The sequence below is a fragment of the Eutrema salsugineum genome, unplaced genomic scaffold (genome assembly GCF_000478725.1).
Source record: "Eutrema salsugineum unplaced genomic scaffold, Eutsalg1_0 scaffold_14, whole genome shotgun sequence".
NCBI classification, from domain to species: Eukaryota; Viridiplantae; Streptophyta; class Magnoliopsida; order Brassicales; family Brassicaceae; genus Eutrema; species Eutrema salsugineum.
The window spans coordinates 2,126,762-2,145,846 of record NW_006256877.1 but is presented as its reverse complement, the minus strand read 5'-3'; the positions used below and the strand labels follow the sequence as shown (position 1 = coordinate 2,145,846).

Sequence of the window (19,085 nt, the reverse complement as noted above, 5' to 3'; positions counted from 1 at the left end):
CAGTGCCCTATAGATGCTAAGATTATATTCTGGAAAAACTTTATCGTCGGTAGAAATAAACGAAACCATAGATTTAATCTTTTAATAAAGAGAGCATCAACATGTGTCAGTATCATTCGGACCATAGAAAAATATCAGGGGGAACGCGATATTCCCACGCATATATTGTAAACATGAAAAGACATATGTATTGATGGATGATCTTAGAGAATCAAATAATGTTAATAAAAGTGGATATCGAGTTAGAGGAATGGCGCATGTGCTGCTCCTGCTCCTGCTTCTGCTGCATGGCACTCTCTCTTCTCATCTCCATTTTCATTATTCCTTATTTCCATATTCCCTTATTATCAAAATTTAGTTTAAATTATGAATTTATTCCTCCTTTTCACCCTTTATTTCCATATCTACATGCATCTAACTAAAATTCCTAGTAAAGATCAAGCAAGAGAATAATACAGAACAATACGTACGTGAGATTAGTCAAATTGTTTCCTTTTCATTTTCAAATGGTGTTTCTTAGTGCTTACTGATTAAATATGACTCTTGTGATTAGTTATTATTGTTAATGAGTGTAAACTACAGGTAGTCCCGTTGGCTAAGAAGAAAACGGCAAAGAACAGTTTCATCGTATGCGCTGAAGTAAGAGACTGACACGTGTCTTTGTTCCCGTGAGTCTAGTGTGACGTGTGACGTCGTCTTTGTCCTCTTGCTTTCCCGCTCTGCTTGATAAGGGAGATTTCTCACAACCTGGCTCATATCAATCGTTTGTTTATCCAGGAAATCTTCGAACTCGCTGATGTAGGAATCTGTTTGAATTGAATTCGCATGGCGTTCCTTTGCAATTTCGTCCGGCGGAGACTTCATACTCTGTTGCGGCCTTTTTCTCGGGAAGAACCTGACCTTCAGGTCAAATTAGGGCTTACTGATACTCTCCTCACATTGCGGAATTTTCGATTCGATGTTTCTCAGCTTAATCAACTCCTCGATGGATCTAGTGTTTCATTCCAAGGATTTACTGTCGACCACCTGGTTATTCACTTGTCCGTTTGGTCAGCTCCGGCCATTCAGATCGAAATTCGCGGTGTACATGTCAGATTATCGGCCAGGTAACTGAATCCCGTCGGCTCAATTGTGATTTCGTGTATTGGGTTTCGTAGTCAATAGTTCGCTAGGGTTTATCGGTTCTGTGTTTTTTTTTTTCCCTCAAGAGGAACGGGGGAAGGAAGCTCGAGAAGGATGCGAGCATCACGTGAAACTGTAGCAAATGAGATAAGAAAAGTTCTATCTTCTATTGATCCCGAGGTACACCTGTTAATTTGATTTTTCGTTTACAATGCCTTACCCTTTTCGCTAGCTACTGTGGGAAGTGGGAACGAATGAAGCTATTAAGTGTTCATTAACTCTGAGGAGAAATTGCTAATTGCTAATTGCTAATCGCAGGGATGCTTCTTACATGAGATTTTGGAGAGGATGCTCGATGGTAGTTCTCAGCAAAATAAGCTCAAGACTTCCTTCTCGAATCTTGTTCTTAGGCATTTCCGTATTCAGATACATGGGATTGATGTTCAGGTTTGTTTACCTGGTTCGAGTGACTTGTGTTGTGTTCTGGAAATCAACGAGCTGAGGAGTGATTCTGAGAATTCTGGAAATCTTAGTTTCTTAAGGAGTTCAGCTGCTGCAGTGTTATTTCCTTTGAGGCGTAGTTCCTTAACACTGAGTGGCGATGGTTTCAAGATTGGATATAAGAGTAATAATGATATCGCTGACCTTTGCTCATTTGACAGTCTTGTCATGTTGATTACGCTGCATAATCTTCATCTTACTGATCTGATCGTCCGCGTTCCAGAGTTAAGTTTCTCGTTTAGACCCACTGATCTTCCGGTTTTTATGGGATTGACGAAGTTATCATCCAAAGATAGCAATTCTGTCAGAAATGGACGTCATCTGTGGAAAGTAGCTGCTCGGAAAATTGGCTTGATGATCTCACCTCACGCTTTTTCATTCCAGAATTCAGTTAGTGCTGTTATCCTCTGGATGCGATACGTGAATGCTTATGAGTATTTGCTATCTTTAGCTGGGTACTCCAGGAAAACACCAGAGAAATCATCACTTTGGAAAGCTTCAGAAAACAAAAGGCATTCTGTATCTGCAAGACGTAAATGGGAGATGATATGTAATATTGAGAAAGAACTCCCTGCTGAAGCCATCGCGCGGGCGCGTAGAGTAGCCAGATACAGAACTTGTGTGAATTCTCAGAATGGTAGTGATGATTTTGACGAAGCTTCCATATATGGCCACTTCAATTTTTTGTGTAAGATCACCTGGGTTTTGGCTTACATCTGGAGACTTATAAGTCAAACATTCTGGTCTATAGCTTGCTTTCTCTCGTCAAGGAAACTGTTGACCCAAGAACTACAAACTGATAGGAACAATGAAGCTGATTCCGAGCCGGTATCTCTTGAGTTTCATGCAGTTGTCAATTTTGGGAAACTTTCTATCACATTTTATCCAGAGAAAATGATTTCAAGTTTTATGACATCGAAAGACAGTACTGGACACACAGACTCAAATGTTGTGACTCTTTGCCTTTCGGTCGATGAGTTTTTGGTAATGCATACTGTTGGCTGTCTTACTCAGTGTTCGTCTGCTTCCTGCGGGAAACTGAAGGTTATGTCCTCTGGTTTTGGAAAAACCAGTCGTTACATGAGATCTACAAAAGATCCCGGTAGTTCTGCTGAAAGAAAGATGCGTGGGCATGTGAAAACTATCCTAGAGATGGACCCAGTACAGTCAATCCTACTTTCCAAAGCAGGTAACCATTATGGCAATGAGCAACATGAGGGAAATCTGCATCTACAAAATCTTCTGAGAGAAATGTGGTCGACCTGGAACAGCAATTGCTTGAAGTTGGATAAAAGTACTTTTGAAATTTCTGATAACCCTTGTCTACTCGTTGATATGAAAACCTGCATGGCATATCAGGATGCTGGTAACCAAGATTCTGGGCTCTGGAAATGTAGCATGGTATTGGGGAAGTTGGATATTGTTTTAGAATATTCATCGTTGTTTTCAATGGCTCTACTTATTTGGCAGACACAACAGTCTCAGAGTTTATTTGAAGGCGAAGTTACTGGACGGGGTCATTCAAGTTCTTTGGTAACAGGTGGAGTTGATTCTGAAATGGCTGGTTATGACGAATATGGGATCTACAGACGCATTATTGAATTGTGTTTAGTAAGTGTTCATCCAGAGAGACAGATTCAGGTTGGCATACTTGTTGGTGGCCCCCAGGTCAAATTGTTCGTGGAGAAGTCTGAAGAAGTGGATGCTTTAATTGGGCAGAAAGATCTTCTTGTATTTGATATCCATGATTTTGAGTTTGTCGTTTGGCCGGCTTCAAAATCTGACGTTGTGCTATTACGGATGTTTCAAGGGCCTGACAACGCAAGATCAGATAGGCCTTTGCGTCAGGACCTGGGGTTAAGTGATACTGTGATTCCAATTTATGAAAAATATGTTTCTCAAGGATTGAATTCTCTGTCCTCACACCTAGGGTTTTCTGGTTTTGATTGTTCTTTCTGCAAAATGGCAGAAAAGAAATGGAGTCAAGTTTTTGTATTGAGACCCGTAACTATCTGCTTTTCATCCTTAAGGTGTGGGATTTCTTCTTATATTAAATTATTCCCTTTTAATCATTGGTGTTTTGCCTTTTATTGCTACATATGTGTTAGACTAAGCTTAACATTGTCTTTTTCTCCCTGCTTGATACATGTTTTGGTTGTCATGTCATTTGAGAATGGTTTGGTCACATCATTTATCTCTCAAGTTTGATACGTAGCTGCATTCCTTCCCAAGTTATAAGACTAAGCTTAGGTGCTTCGTTGAACTAGTTAGTGTATGTCCATAAGATATTTCCAAACGTCAGTGACGCTACATCAAAGAAAAGAGGATAATCTTGCTTTAATAATTATCCGTTTCCTCTTTCCATAGGTTTTTGTATATATCTGTTTTCGTTTTATTTGATATTTTCTACTTTACTGCTGAGAATCCTTTTCAATATACTAAGTATTGTGATTGGAAGCAGCCATCAATTACATTTTATGGAATTCCATCTGAATCTGAGAGAACTGCAATCTATTGCAGAGATCATGTTTATTCCTTCAGCGAAGCTATTATCAATTTCTCAACTGGTTTGGATGTGTTGGTGCTGGGACTGACTGTTGTATTAAAACCGGGTGACCTAAATGCTTATTTTCAGGTAAGAGAGGCTTTCTTGGCAGTTTTTACTTTGCATGTCTTTAAATCTGCATAGTATTTGGAAAATTAGTTTCCTACCGCATGAATTTATATATGTTGTGGTAAGTTCATCTAAGGATCAGATGCTCCGAAGCATGATTATCATATTCCCTTTGAAAATGTGTGCCTGTTGTCCTTGCTTATATAGTCTCATGGAGTTAAATCTTTGTCAGTAGACCACTTGATAAAAAAAATCTCTATCGTAATTACTCTTCGAACCCAAGTGATTAATTTCTGGATTTAGAGTTGTTGCTAACAAATATTATCAAGATGCCTAAAGGATTTATATATATGATTTAAGACAAGATGGACATTTTCCTTATAATTTTTGGTGTTGTGTCAGAAACTATCCTTCAAAGCTTCCTTAGCATTGGACATGATGCTCAAATTCTTATAATCAATCTAAATGAATCTGTCTTTAAGCTCCTACGATATATGATTCCAAGCATAACACCTGAATAGCATCAAGATCCTAATTTACCTTTTAGGTTATATAAAAAGCATTCAAATAAGTTTTGTTATTCTGTACCAGATGCTTCTAAGCTTAGTTTCTGGGGTATCCCGTAGTATGAGCGGTTCTAGCTCTGCGGGTCGTTCACTGGGACAAGAACTCAGGTCTGCTGCAGTGCATGTGGAACATGAGATCGAAAAGACTTTTTGCAAAACTCTTTTTGCAGTTAAAGCGATCATTAAGATGAAGGCTATAGACGTGATATTTGATGTTCCTGCATCAGACGAAAGTTTTGAGAAGCCTATGGAGCTAGCTGATTTTAGAATTTGGTCTTCTGTCCAGGAAGCATGCGCTGAACTATCTTGTGAAGAACATAGGTTTTTAATCAATGTTGATTTGTGTGAACTCCAGTCTATACTCTTCAGATACATGGATAATATATGGAAGAGTTCTGGCAACTTTATTACAGAATCTTCGCCGTTCAGGTCACATGATATCTTGTTTGATGCATGTCTTTCGAGCTTCATATTGAGTGTGTGTATGGATTGCTCAAGCCCATCAGCTCTAGGGGACGCCTGTCGTATGGCTGATGATTCTGCAGGAAATGCATCAACAACAAATGAACCTACTACAGATAGAGTTCAGGTTCAGAGAGAAGTGGACCAGTTGGACTCTGCTTCAGATTCTTCACTGTCCAACTCGACCCGTTGGATACACATCGATTTAGCATTGACTGATTTACTTGTAGCTAGGTGCTCAACAAAAAATGTCTTGGTTGAAGTTCGTCGGTCAAGTAACTTTGTAACTTCAGTCTCTATTGGGAGAAAATTTCAGTCAATTTCCTGTAAAATCGAGGTAAATAATAAACACCACTTGCTTTATTTTCATATTGACTAGCTCTTTATGATGCATGAAGTAACTCGCCATGTTGCTGGCAGGGTGGTCTTTTTGTCCTTGAACCAGAGGCCTTGATCGGGTTAATTCATGGTTACTCCGCGTACCTTTATTTCATTTCAAGTAAGATGTCAGTAATTCAATCTTCTGCGCCAATTCTTGAGAAAGTAGAAGCTGATTCAGGTGTCAGTGAAGTTAGTACTCCTTCTCAACAAGCAAAATGGTACCTTGCAGAAACGTTTTCTATAGATGTCACCCAGTTAGCACTGAGTTTTGTCTGTGTTGATGAATATGGTGAGTTATTCTATTTTTTATCCCCATTTGTACAACGTTTATGCTACCTAAATACATACATAATTGACTTTCCAAAGAAGTTATAATTGCTTGATTTTGTAGGAGGTATAAGGGAAATTGTTCTGGAGATCAATCTCCACAGTTCCCTTGATTTGGCACGCAGAGAACAGAAGTTTCTTTGTGAAGTTTCTCGCGTATCAATTCTTTCTAAGATTCTTGAGAGCGTGGAAAAGGACATAAATATTACTCAATTTTCTTCTCCACCATTTAGTGAATCTTCTTCTTTTCTGTCTGGTGCTCCTCTGGAAACGTCATTTCAGCAAAGGGATGTAATTAGTTCAGGTGATAGTACAAGTGTTTCAGGAGATTTTAATGGTCCAAGGGAATTCTCTACCAACAGCAATTTACAGGAAGAATTTCACTCGCGCTATAAAAACTATATCTTGGAAGAACTACGTGTCTCTGCATCTGCTATGAAGCGAGAAAATACCGGTCACCAGTGTAGTCAGGCCTGGGAAGGTGGTTGTTCTGTTCTAGGATTTGATATAACCATTTCTCTGTCAGAATTGCAGGTATCATTCTTTTAGGCTTGGAATGCATATGTTAACAGTATTGAAATACTCCTATATGTTCACATTCCTGTAGTTGCTAATACTCATGTTTGCTGGCCTATCATGTGCTGTTACGTCAGATGGTCCTTTCAATGCTTTCATCCTTTTCTGCGTTACCTGGAGGAGGAAGCGCAGATGCTTCTTTAGAAAGGCCTTCGTTCAACAGGGAACCTGAAAGAAGTTTTGAGTCTGTAGTTCCTGATGGTGAGTAGGAGTATTACTATTTTAGTCATTCATTAAACTTTTGGGTTTTCTCCTAATGGAAAATTGATATATGTATAGGAGCGATTGTTGCTATTCAAGATATACATCAACATATGTTCTTCACAGTTGAAGATAGGGGGAACAAGTGTGTTGTGACTGGTACCCTTCATTATTCTCTGGTTGGAGAAAGAGCTCTTTTCAGGGTATGTACAGTACATTATTAAAACAACAACAGGAGACAGACCGTAGTTAGTATTCTTTGGTTTTCAGAATAAAAGGATAGCTTCTCTTTTAATGAGATGAAATCCCTAAATTTTGAATTCATGTGCAGGTCACCTACCATCGCTATCAAGGATGGAGTTCATCCACCTTATGGTTCTCCTTGACATCTTTGTATGCCAAAAACAATAAAGGAGAACCATTACGGTTAAACTATCATTCAAGTTCAGATTTTGTTAACGTCTGTGGACTTCATGACAACGCAACAACACTCTTCCGGGCATCTGTTGGCGAATCCGAAAATTATAAGGGTGACATTGACTGGGAGACCTACCGTAAATTGGTCAAAGATACATTTTACCTTGTCAACAAGAAGAGTGATTCAGCTGTTGCATTTATTGATAGTTTTCCAGAATTTGTTCGAAAGCCAGGAAATCCATTCAAGTTTAAAGTGTTTCGTGAAAGTTTGGCGATTCGTAATAGTACATCTGTGGTACCTCCTGAGATCCATGAGTCTGAAACGCAATCTGTGATGAACTCTTCCCCCCCTTCTATTACCGTAACAATCGATGGGGTATCTCTGACCATTGTTCATGAACTTTCAGAAACCAGGGACAGATTTCCCCTGTTTCGTGGTTCAATCAATATCACTCAGCTGACTTTACAAATGTTATCTTCTAAAGCCAGGGTTATGAGCACATCAAACATTTTAGTGCTGTACTTTGATGCTCAGACAAACCAATGGTGAGAAGTTCTCTCCCCTTGGGTTCTTAAGACGTGTATTTCCTGATTTATGCATTTTCCTCGCCTACATAGAATTCCCTCCAGCAATTGTTTATTTTTTCTTCTGGAATAGGCGGGAATTTATTCATCCAGTTGAAGTTAGTGCTTTCTACCGTTCAACTTTTCAGACCCAGGATCTTAAAAATACTATGCACAAAGTACCTAGCCATATTTACTGCAGAATTGGCAAGGTACTAAAAGCTTCTTACCGTATTTTTCATGATGTCTTGGAGCTATATAACTCGTTACATATATTTCCCTTCGCATGTGCAGTTGGAGGTCTATTTAACCGAGCTGTCATTGGATATGCTCCTTTTTGTGCTTGAAGAACTGGAGTTTGCTGGTCCATTTTCTGTGAAAACTTCCGTCATTCTTCCCAACTGTTGCAAGGTCGTTTCCCTGGTTTCTGTCCAATGCTTTTATAGTTTTTCGTACCTTTTTCCTTGATAGACACCTATTCTATAGAGGAACCATGAAATTTTTTTGTCTTTTCAGATAGAAAACCTCTCTGGCCTTGACCTTACTTGCCGTTTCAATGAGAAACAGACTACCACAGTTAGTAGGAAACAAACTGCTTCGATTTTTCTTCGGTAACACCTTGGTCCCTGAATGCCTTGTTTTATTCTGCAACAGGAAGATGCATGTGTTTTGCTTCGTGGTGAATGCTGACAGTCTTTAGCACTCTCTCTGAAATAATTTTCTTTCCCATTTTTCCGATTAGTGTTGTGCATACTTACTTTTACACTTACGGTGCAAAAGAAAAGTATTAAATTTAGAGTAATCATCTTAAACTAACTGAGAGTGGAGAAACACGTTCACTTTTGTATAGAAATTTTGCATAATGGATGGCACATCCCTAATCGTGTGTAATTTCTTTCAAAGGCATTCAATGAACCATCAACCAGAAGCTTTTCCAGTGGTTGCGGTCCAGCTATCTTCTGGAAATTTCATAACTTCTTCTTTAAACGTTTCTTTGTTAGAAGCCAGAACACTAGCTTGGAGAACAAGGATAGTATCACTCCAAGGTACTTTGATGCTTTTCACACCTTCTATCTGTTCATGGGCTTGCCACCTGAATAAGCATACGTTGCAGCTACTGCTGAACTTAATATATGTTTTATAGATTCGAGGAGTCATCCTGGACCGTTTGTTGTTGTTGATATTAAGAAGGGATCTGAGGTATGTCGTAAGCTGATTCTCAAGGTTTTCTATAAGATCATTTAATATCAACCAAAGGATGCAATTTTTCCTTTATCTTTTGCATTTGATTATAACCTGTAGGATGGTTTATCGATCTCAGTTTCTCCTTTGACAAGGATTCATAACGAAACTAGTTTTCCGATGGAGATACGTTTCCAACGATCTAAGCAGAAGAGAGATGATTTTGCTTCTGTACCTCTGAAGCCTGGTGCTTCAATTGATGATTCAGTGGGAGCATTTAATGCCATAAGCTTATCGGGCGATCAGAAGAAGGCTTTGACATCTTTAGCTGTTGGTAGGTTTTTCTGGTCGTGTTTTGGTTTCTTGCTTCGATAACTTGATGGAAACCTATTTTGCATAACTTGAACTTTCGAGTAAGGTTGATGTGTCCCTCATCACAATAACTTATGTAACTAAGTTTCCATCAATTTTTTTTTCTACGTGTTTAATGACTTTAAGTCCCTATATTTCTCTACTTTTGTTCTGCAGGTAATATCAGTAGTCTAGTTTCCAGGATGATTAAACACACTGATTGTTAATTTGTTATCAGTGGCATTCTGATTGGTTTTTCCGAACTGAATGGCAGGTAATTATTCACTCTCGTTCAGACCTGAATCTTTGGAAACTTTGTTTGAGAGTGAGAAGTCACTGGCAAGTGAATGGTCTGAACAGCTTGAAGGAGGGAAGGCAGTACGCCTAACGGGAATCTTTGATAAATTGAGTTATGGAGTCAAAAGGGCTTTCTCTATCAAATCAGTGAATGTCTCCTTGACTACTACATATTGTTCTGTCACATCTGAAAGTCAGTGTGTTGGCAAGGTGCACTTTCTGATCCATACCATTGGGAGGGAAGTATCTATCATACGTCCTGATACATCCTCTGATGTGTTTGAGAAACGGAATGCATCTATTGCATTGCGAGAGCAGAAGGAAATTTTTCTTTTGCCCACCGTGCATGTGTCAAACTTCCTGTCCTCCGAAGCAGCCATTATTTTGACAGAGACTGGTAACTGCAGAAAAGTATGTGCTCTTTAGGTAACCTATATTTCTGCATCTAACATTATTATCTCGCTTGCAGATCAGTTCACCTCGATGGAGAGACATAGCATTGGCAAGCATGCAACGATACAGAGTGGAAAAACAATGGATTTTTATGCGAATCCTGAGATGATATACTTTAGAGTTACTCTCACTGCTTCCCGAACGAGCTGCAAACCAGTCAATAGTGGTCAGTGGGTGAAGAAGTTACAGAAACAGAAGAATGATGCAGAGTCTTTGGATGTTGGTCTTGATTTTGCCGATGGAAAATACTGTGCTTCCTTGAGATTGTCTCTAGGGAAAAGAGGCATACTGGAGGTCATGATTTTATCTTGAATTCTGTTTCCTTCCTGATTTCTTTTACTTAAAAAATATATCTTTTCTGGTTTGTGCAGGCAGCTGTTTTCACGTCGTACATTCTTAAGAACGACTCAGACTGCACCTTGTTCTTCTATCCCCCTGGCCAAAAGCCTCTATCCAGGTACATCAAATATAAATCATGATATCCTTTAACCTGGTGATGGCTAATTATATTTAATGTGAACAAATGCAGGGAAGATCTGGAGAAACTTGGTTACATTGTCCCCCCTGAGTTTGGATTATATTTGCCCCCAAAGACAGAGGGATCGTGGTTTTTAAGGTAGGCTATCCATGCTCAGTACATAATTACATAGTTATTTCCACCCAATCTCATTTTAATCACTACTCAACACCTTGTTTGGCCAGATCTCGTAAGGTTAGTGTTATATTGGCTGATGGTCATGGGGCAACTGAAGCAGTGTTGGATTTGGATGCTTTATCAGGACTTACAGAAATTAGTATGGGAACAAAAGATGAGTCTGGATTTGGGTATATAACAAGGTTTGGGTTGTCAGTTAAATCAATCTCAAGTAAAATGCTTGTTCCATCACGGATTGTGACCTTTGTTCCAAGGCATCTTGTAATCAATGAATCGGAAGAGACCATCAACATCCGCCAACGCTATTTTCAGGTTCTTGTTACTGTCCCCCTTTTTTGTCGCTTTCATCTCAGAAACATAATTTATTTACTTTTCTTTTATATCACTGTTGGTTTTGTGGGAAGGATGACTCTGTAGGCATAATCACCATCAAAAGCAAGCAAAGAGCAGCCTTACGATTGCAGGAAGAAACTACACAGAAGAAAGAACTTCATCTATTCGAAAATTTTATCAGAAAGCACGGAAGTGACAATGCAAATCCATTGACATTCATTCAGTTTGGGTTGAACAAAGCAAACTGCAGTTGGTCAGGTCCACTATGCATCACTTCAATTGGATGTTTTTTCCTCAAGTTCAGAAAGCAGTCAGGTGAAACAGGCAGAGGCGCAATTGAATTCGCATCTGTGAATGTTACTGAAGAAGGTTCAACCCTTGCTGTGCGCTTCCAAAAACCACCAAATACCCCACCACCATATCGAATTGAAAATTTCTTGTCTGCATCTCTCACTTACTACCAAAAGGTTGGCCACATCTACTTGTTCTCATCGCTACATATGTGATTTTTGTTTTTTTTCTTTGTTTTTTTTTTTCAATTTCTGTATATCATTCAGTGCCCGTTGCTTGTTATCTGCAGGATTCATCGGAGATTGAAGTACTTGGACCTGGAAGTGGGGCTGATTATGCATGGGATGATATGACCCTTCCTCACAAGCTTGTAGTGATAGTAGATGGTAATAGTTAGCTTCCAACTTTTCCCTGCTTATAAATAATCAATTCCATTACGTCTTAGATTTATTAGGGGAAATTTTTTTTGGCAGTTTATTCCATGTTATCAATCTAGTGAGCACTCATAGATATTTGATGATAAGCTGCAATTTTATTTATTTAGGCATGATACCTCTGCGTGAAGTCAGCTTAGATAAGGTTCGTCCATGGAAACCCCTTTTCAAGGCAACTCAACACAGAAGCATAGCCTCCCACTTAATGTTGGAAAAGAAGGCCAAAGATCATAAAACGGCCTACGAGCAATTGAGTAGCATACCGATGGTAAAGGTCGGATATGAAGTATATGCAGATGGTCTGACTCGAGTAATTCGCATTTGTGAAGCTTCAAAAAGCCTTAAAGAAGACTCAGTATTCCAATCTCGTTCAAAAATTCAGTTCCGGATAACCCATTTAGGAATTCACTTACTCGAAAAAGTGAAGCAAGTAAGTCTGTTCTGTGTGTCACTCTTTTGCATTCCTGCATTAATTTACGTCGAGCTCCTTTGCCTCCTAGACTTGATTCTGTGTTAAAATGTTCATGCAGAATGCAGAGGAAAAAATTGTCCTGACATATTCTCCGATCCTAGTGGCAAGACTAGAGAATTTTGGTCTACAATCCATGTTCACTGACCAACAGAAATTTAACCAATTATGTATAGAGGTATACTTTTATGAAGTGCAATAGGTTGGCTTGGTTTTCTGGTTGCAGAAATAAGACAAGGCTTTTGTCTTTGGATACTACAGGCTCTAAATGTGGATCACAAATGGGTAGGGGCACCCTTTGCAGCCATGCTTCGTCAGCATCAATCAGATTCCAGTGACGGAAATGGTTGTCTGTTCAAATGTGTATTTATTCTAGTATCAAGTGGTTCCAGCGTCACACAAGTCAAGCACTCCTCAATAGTTTTGCAGGTATCGGGCGGTTACTGTGTCACTCTCTCCTTACGTTTCTCCTCTTCCTGTCTAAACTAATGAATGAAATAGAACGGCCAGAGTAAACATCTGATTCTACAAATATTAACTGTATGGACATCTATGCCTGCTTATGCTGTTGGATTTATTATGCTTATGTCTTACGTGCAGCCAGTCAATTTGAACCTAGACGAAGAGACTTTAATGAGAGTTGTGGCGTTTTGGAGATCGTCTCTCAGTACAAATACACAAAGTAGTCAATATTATTTTGATCATTTTGAAATTCACCCAGTAAAGGTTCGCTCTGTCAGTTATTCTACTCATTTTCATTTTCAATTTCTACTCTTTGCTATGTTTAAAATACTACATCTGTTTCTCATCTTTTGATTTAGATAATTGCTAATTTTGTTCCTGGGAGCTCATATTCGAGCTATGATTCCGCTCAAGAAACTCTGAGGTCATTGCTGCATAGTGTTGTTAAGGTATGGGTATCAGAAATTTTCATATCTTATTATTTTGCTGTTTTGCGTGTATTCACATGCAAATTTTCATGAGTCAATGCTTGTTGGGCACTTTGTTTTCTGTAGGTTCCACAAATAAAAAATATGGTTGTAGAGCTAAATGGTGTGCTGGTCACTCATGCTTTAATAACGGTTCGCGAACTACTACTCCGATGTGTAAAACATTACTCATGGTATCATCTTTTGTTTGTATGCTAAAAGTTCCCAACTACTCTGCCCTCTGTTTTTACACATTATCAACTTGGATATCTGCTTTCTAGGTATGCAATGAGAGCAATCTACATTGCCAAGGGCAGTCCATTACTTCCGCCAGCTTTTGCGTCCATGTTTGATGATTTTGCATCATCCTCTCTTGATGCCTTTTTTGATCCTTCTCGAGGCTTAGTGAACGTCCCTGGTTTGACAGTGGGTAAGCAATGTGCATTTCCCGTATCCTTACCTTTATTTATGGCATATATATATGCATCATATCTCAATGAAGGTGGAATTAATCGTTTGCTTTTATCTGTTGTAGGCACCTTCAAACTCCTCAGCAAATTTATTGACAACAAAGGATTGTCAGGGACAAGACGTTACTTTGGTGATCTTGGGAAAACTGTACGTACCATATAGTATATCGATCATGAATTTCCTAGTTTTTTTTTCCAGTAAACCTCTTATGGAACTACCATGTTGCAGCTAAGAACAGCAGGATCCAATGTCATCTTCGTTGCTCTCACTGAAATATCAGACTCTGTTCTGAGGGCTGCAGAAATGAAAGGTCTTGATGGACTGGTGAGGACTTATCTCCTTTCAAACTAATGATCAGTTAGGCTAAACATGGTCATTTTTTTATCATCTTTTTGTCTCTTCTCATAGGTTAGCGGTTTCCACCATGGAATCCTTAAACTGGCAATGGAACCTTCGGTGATAGGAACAGCCTTGATGGAAGGTGGGCCTGATAGAACAATTAAGCTTGATCGTAGTCCCGGTATTGATGAGGTGATATCTCACAGCCTTGTCTTATACTTTCAAATTAACTTTTTCATTTCGATAGAGTAAAAAAGAGAAACCGAAAAAAGTCAAAGCATAGAGCGTTTTTACGTGTCCATCTGCTGAGTTTTTCAGTTTATGATAGAAGGATCATGTTTTCCGTAACTTGTTAAACCTATAAAGAATAAGCTCCCCGTCACATTTACTAATATCTTCAAATACTTAGAATCATTGTCACATATTCTTGTGAGATTTAGTTATGTATGCTCATATTCACTCCTTGCAGTTATATATCGAAGGATACCTTCAAGCTATGTTGGATACAATGTATAGACAAGAGTATCTCAGAGTCAAAGTCATTGACGATCAGGTAACCAACCCGCAAAAGCAATATTTCTCTAACTTAGATTTGCTTTGCCCATTCCCAAAATAGGGAGACCAATTTTCATAATTTCTCAAAGAAAGATATTCATACCAACCAACCAGAAATCATGCATGAACTTCCTATTTCCCTGACTGTTTAAACATATTCACTTATAGGTTTTCTTAAAAAATCTTCCACCAAGCAATTCTCTCATAGATGAAATGATAGACCGTGTTAAAGATTTTCTGGAAAGTAGGGGTTTGCTCAAAGGAGATCCTTCAAGCTCTCGTCCTCTTCGTCGTCTCCATGGAGATAAGGTTAAACTCAAATCCTTTTATTTCCCTGCATGAGTAGCAATCGGACTTGGGGAGGGGGTTGGTTTTGATGAACCCTCAGTGATGTGATTTATCTCAATATAACCAGGAATGGAAGATCGGACCCACGGTGATGACATTATGTGAACATCTCTTCGTGAGCTTTGCAATTCGCATACTCAGACAGCACGCGACTAAGGTCATTTCAGGTCTAAGGCCAAAGAGAGAAGAAGCAGAGGCCGAGACTAATGACACTGATTCCAGTACTGCAATCGTACCGCTACTTAGTGACAAGAAGAAAAAGAAGAAGAAGAAGATGAAGTTTATGTGGAAAGCTGGTATTGGCAATTTCGTGGCTTCAGGTATCGTTGCTTACATCGACGGACGTTTGTGTCGACAGATTCCAAACCCAATAGCTCGTAGGATTGTAAGTGGGTTTCTCTTAAGTTTTCTTGACAAAAGCAATGAACAGTAATTACGTTTTCCGTAAATATTCATTCTCACAGTAGAAGCCATGAATCACAACTTGATTGCTATTGTATAACACAATCACAATTACTAACGCAAATCGAATCCCCGATTTCACAAAACTATCATCCTTGCTATGTAATAATTGGGCAGGGTTGTTAGTTTAATGGGCTTTTAGACTTGACCGCAAGCTATATGAATTTGTTGAGCAGAACAGAAGAAAGGAAAATTTTGTAGCTGATGATCTCGAGCAGTTAAGGAAATCAACGGACGTATTTTTATCACCCCAACCAAAAAACAAAAATGTGAATCCTTTTTCTCGATATTTCCTTTTTTCGAAACCCAATTCTATCTAAGAATCTATATATACATAAATCAAAGGAATGGTGGTCTCCTCTATTGCAACAGTACTCATTCCTACTCGGCATGAATAATGGGTAATATGTTTCACAACTTCATGTCGATTTAGTACCGATTGAATTTGTTTCCATGTTTTTTTCTTTTTTTTGCCATAGAACCAAGATTTTAACTTGATCAATTGTGTAAACAATTTGTAACACCTAAACATTTTCATGTATTTACAATTTAGCAAAAAAAAAAACATTACTCATTCCCCTCTTTCTTTCTCTAGCTCTTCAGTGCTTTTTTTTGTGTTGTTTTTTTTGCTTTAAAAAGATGGCTTTTCCCGATGATTTTCCACCAGAAATCAATACATAGACGCATCTTCCATGGGTATAAGAGCTAGATCACATAGGTTTGGATCACTAATTGTCCACACTTCTCAAAAAAATTGAAATCTCATAGGAGTTAGTCCACCTATTTACGGTGTCACTGTATTTTATTGAATTACTTGTTAAAATCCAATAAACAAACCAAATAAAATTTTAAATATAATTTATTAATCATTAATACAGAGATATTAGTTAGGTATTTTATTAATAGTTTTAAAAGGCAACCCAAGACTTGTTAGAACAGAGCCAAACAGATGACTTGCTACGGAAGGAAGCCGAGCTTCTTCGGGAGTTTGAAATTGTTCTTGAGCAAGAAGAAATTGTATGGTTCCAAAAGTCTCGTGAAAGATGGATTGTTCATGGGGATCGCAATACATCTTTCTTTCATACTTCGACTGTTATAAGAAGAAGAAGAAACAGAATCGATCTGTTAAAAGATGATGATGGTAGGTGGATATCTAACAGCGATGAGTTGGAGAAACTTGCAGTGGCTTATTACCAGAGGCTCTATTCGTTTTCTGATGTAGATCCGGTTGTGGAGAAGCTACCATGTCTAGGGTTTGATCCGATTTCGTATGAAGAAAAACGGGAGCTGGAGAAGCCGTTTTTAGAATCGGAAGTGGTGATGTCTATACAGAAGATGGGAAAATTCAAGGCACCGGGACCGGATGGATTCCAACCTGTGTTCTATCAAGAATGTTGGGATGTTGTGGGTGATTCGGTGGTGCGGTTTGTGCTTGATTTTTTTGCAACAGGAGAACTACCGCAGTCGACGAATGATGCATTGTTAGTTCTCATCGCAAAAGTATCAAAGCCAGAGAAGATTACACAATTTCGGCCTATTAGTTTGTGTAATGTGTTGTTCAAAGTCATCACGAAAACAATGGTAGGGAGGTTGAAAAGTGTGATGAGGAAGTTAATTGGGCCAGCACAATCAAGTTTCATCCCTGGGAGACTGAGTGCAGATAATATAGTAGTGGTGCAGGAAGCAGTCCACTCTATGAGACGTAAGAAGGGACGTAAAGGCTGGATGTTACTGAAACTTGATCTAGAGAAAGATTACGACCGCATTCAATGGGACTTCTTAGAAGACACACTCGTAGCAGCTGGTTTGTCGGCGAAGTGGGTAGGCTGGATTATGAGTTGCGTTTCGGGCCCGTCAATGAATCTACTGTGGAATGGAGATAAAACAACACCTTTTCAGCCCATGAGAGGGCTCCGTCAAGGAGATCCGTTGTCTCCTTACTTATTTGTCTTATGTATGGAGAGACTATGTCATATGATTGACATAGAGACTAGTAATAAGAGGTGGAAGCCGATTAGTCTCTCTAGAGGAGGGCCTAAGTTGTCACATATTTGTTTTGCCGATGATCTAATTCTCTTTGCCGAAGCATCTGTTGCGCAGATTGGGGTTATTCGCCAAGTCTTGGAGAAATTTTGCAATGCCTCTGGCCAAAAAGTGAGTTTGGAGAAATCCAAGATTTTCTTCTCAGAGAATGTGTCAAGGGATCAAGCAAAGTTAATTAGTGAGGCTAGTGGGATTTCGGCAACGCGAGAGCTAGGGAAATACCTTGGTATGCCAATCTTGCAGAAGAGAATGAATAAAGATACTTTCGGAGAGATCCTTGAGAGGATGCAATCGAGATTAGCAGGCTGGAAGAGCCGATGTTTAAGCTTTGCTGGGCGGTTGACGTTGACAAAGGCAGTCTTAACTTCTATCCCTGTTCATGCGATGAGTACCATCTGCTTGCCCCAGTCGATTTTGGATAAAGTTGATCAAGTAGCTCGCAGCTTTCTATGGGGAGCTAAACAGCATGTTGTTTCGTGGAATAAGGCCACGGTTTCGAAATCAGAAGGTGGTTTGGGGATCCGAAGAGCACGAGATATGAACAAAGCATTGATTTCTAAGTTGGGTTGGAGATTTCTGAATGATTCGGAGAGTTTATGGGTGAAGTTATTGCGGAAGAAATATAAAGTCGGTGACCCTCAAGATACATCATGGCTGGTAAAGAAGAGCAATAGGTCTGCGACTTGGCGGAGCATCACAACTGGTTTGGGTGAGGTTGTAGGGCCAGGTCTGAGCTGGGTTCTCGGTTATGGTAGGAGAATTCGATTTTGGTTGGATAAATGGCTATTCAATAAACAGCTAATTGATGGGATTACGGGTGCATTACCGATGGGCTATGAGACAGTCTTAGTTCGCGATATGTGGAGAGATAGACAAGGCTGGGACTTACATCGTATCATACCTTTTAAAACGGAAGAGATTGAGTTGGAATTGCGATCGGTGGTGTTGGACAACATGACTGGAGCGCGGGACCGGTTATCTTGGGGAGCAAGTGACAATGGAGCTTTCTCGGTGAAATCTGCATATGTGATGCTTACTAAGAATAATGAGCCGAGAGAGAATATGGGAAACTTCTTTAACCGTGTGTGGGGAGTGGTAGCACCGGAGAGAGTTTGGCTGTTTCTATGGACGGTGGGGCACCAAGTTCTCATGACGAACTCAGAACGCCATAGGAGACATTTGTGTAGCACGGATTTGTGTCAAGTGTGCAAAAGTGGAGTGGAGACAACCTTGCATATTCTCCGTCGTGATGGTCCGGCTATATCAGGACTCTGGGACCGTATTGTACCTCCGCTGGTTCTGTTCTAACAATAGGTAGGAGCATACTGGGTTTAGGGTTTAGGGTTTAGGGTTTAGGGTTTAGGGTTTAGGGTTTAGGGTTTAGGGTTTAGGGTTTAGGGTTTAGGGTTTAGGGTTTAGGGTTTAGGGTTTAGGGTTTAGGGTTTAGGGTTTAGGGTTTAGGGTTTAGGGTTTAGGGTTTAGGGTTTAGGGTTTAGGGTTTAGGGTTTAGGGTTTAGGGTTTAGGGTTTAGGGTTTAGGGTTTAGGGTTTAGGGTTTAGGGTTTAGGGTTTAGGGTTTAGGGTTTAGGGTTTAGGGTTTAGGGTTTAGGGTTTAGGGTTTAGGGTTTAGGGTTTAGGGTTTAGGGTTTAGGGTTTAGGGTTTAGGGTTTAGGGTTTAGGGTTTAGGGTTTAGGGTTTAGGGTTTAGGGTTTAGGGTTTAGGGTTTAGGGTTTAGGGTTTAGG

General features: G+C 39.5%; 1 protein-coding gene across 2 annotated transcripts; it reads left to right on the top strand.

The window, feature by feature from the left end:
• The first annotated feature begins 586 nt into the window (after positions 1–586).
• On the top strand, positions 587–15,406 carry LOC18022496. Of its 2 annotated transcripts, XM_024158841.1 has the most exons (37): positions 602–668; positions 778–1,106; positions 1,209–1,302; positions 1,441–3,653; positions 4,144–4,258; positions 4,829–5,602; positions 5,686–5,935; positions 6,038–6,507; positions 6,627–6,750; positions 6,829–6,953; positions 7,082–7,713; positions 7,826–7,943; positions 8,026–8,142; positions 8,248–8,342; positions 8,635–8,777; positions 8,876–8,931; positions 9,034–9,247; positions 9,539–9,958; positions 10,031–10,308; positions 10,386–10,471; positions 10,544–10,630; positions 10,717–10,981; positions 11,074–11,469; positions 11,583–11,679; positions 11,838–12,157; positions 12,258–12,374; positions 12,458–12,625; positions 12,797–12,922; positions 13,018–13,107; positions 13,213–13,319; positions 13,407–13,555; positions 13,661–13,743; positions 13,825–13,920; positions 14,005–14,127; positions 14,405–14,488; positions 14,659–14,799; positions 14,906–15,406. In XM_024158841.1, the coding sequence occupies exons 2-37, from the start codon at positions 826–828 to the stop codon at positions 15,269–15,271; spliced, it is 9,420 nt and encodes a 3,139-aa protein (XP_024014609.1). In that variant the 5' UTR covers positions 602–668; positions 778–825; the 3' UTR covers positions 15,272–15,406. The 2 variants fall into 2 exon arrangements, 1 of the variants encoding a protein (XP_024014609.1); XR_002900523.1 differs by lacking the exons at positions 13,213–13,319; positions 13,407–13,555; positions 13,661–13,743; ... (3 more) ...; positions 14,659–14,799; positions 14,906–15,406 and having other exon boundaries at positions 587–668; positions 12,801–12,922; positions 13,018–13,050.
• The last annotated feature ends 3,679 nt before the right edge of the window (positions 15,407–19,085 follow it).

Bases quoted from the DNA above. Each gene is read 5' to 3' on its own strand.
- LOC18022496 (XM_024158841.1), top strand. From the start codon at position 826: ATGGCGTTCCTTTGCAATTTCGTCCGGCGGAGACTTCATACTCTGTTG. The intron at 1,303-1,440 runs GTACACCTGTTA...TGCTAATCGCAG, and splicing joins TATCTTCTATTGATCCCGAG to GGATGCTTCTTACATGAGAT. The intron at 12,375-12,457 runs GTATACTTTTAT...TGGATACTACAG, and splicing joins TTAACCAATTATGTATAGAG to GCTCTAAATGTGGATCACAA.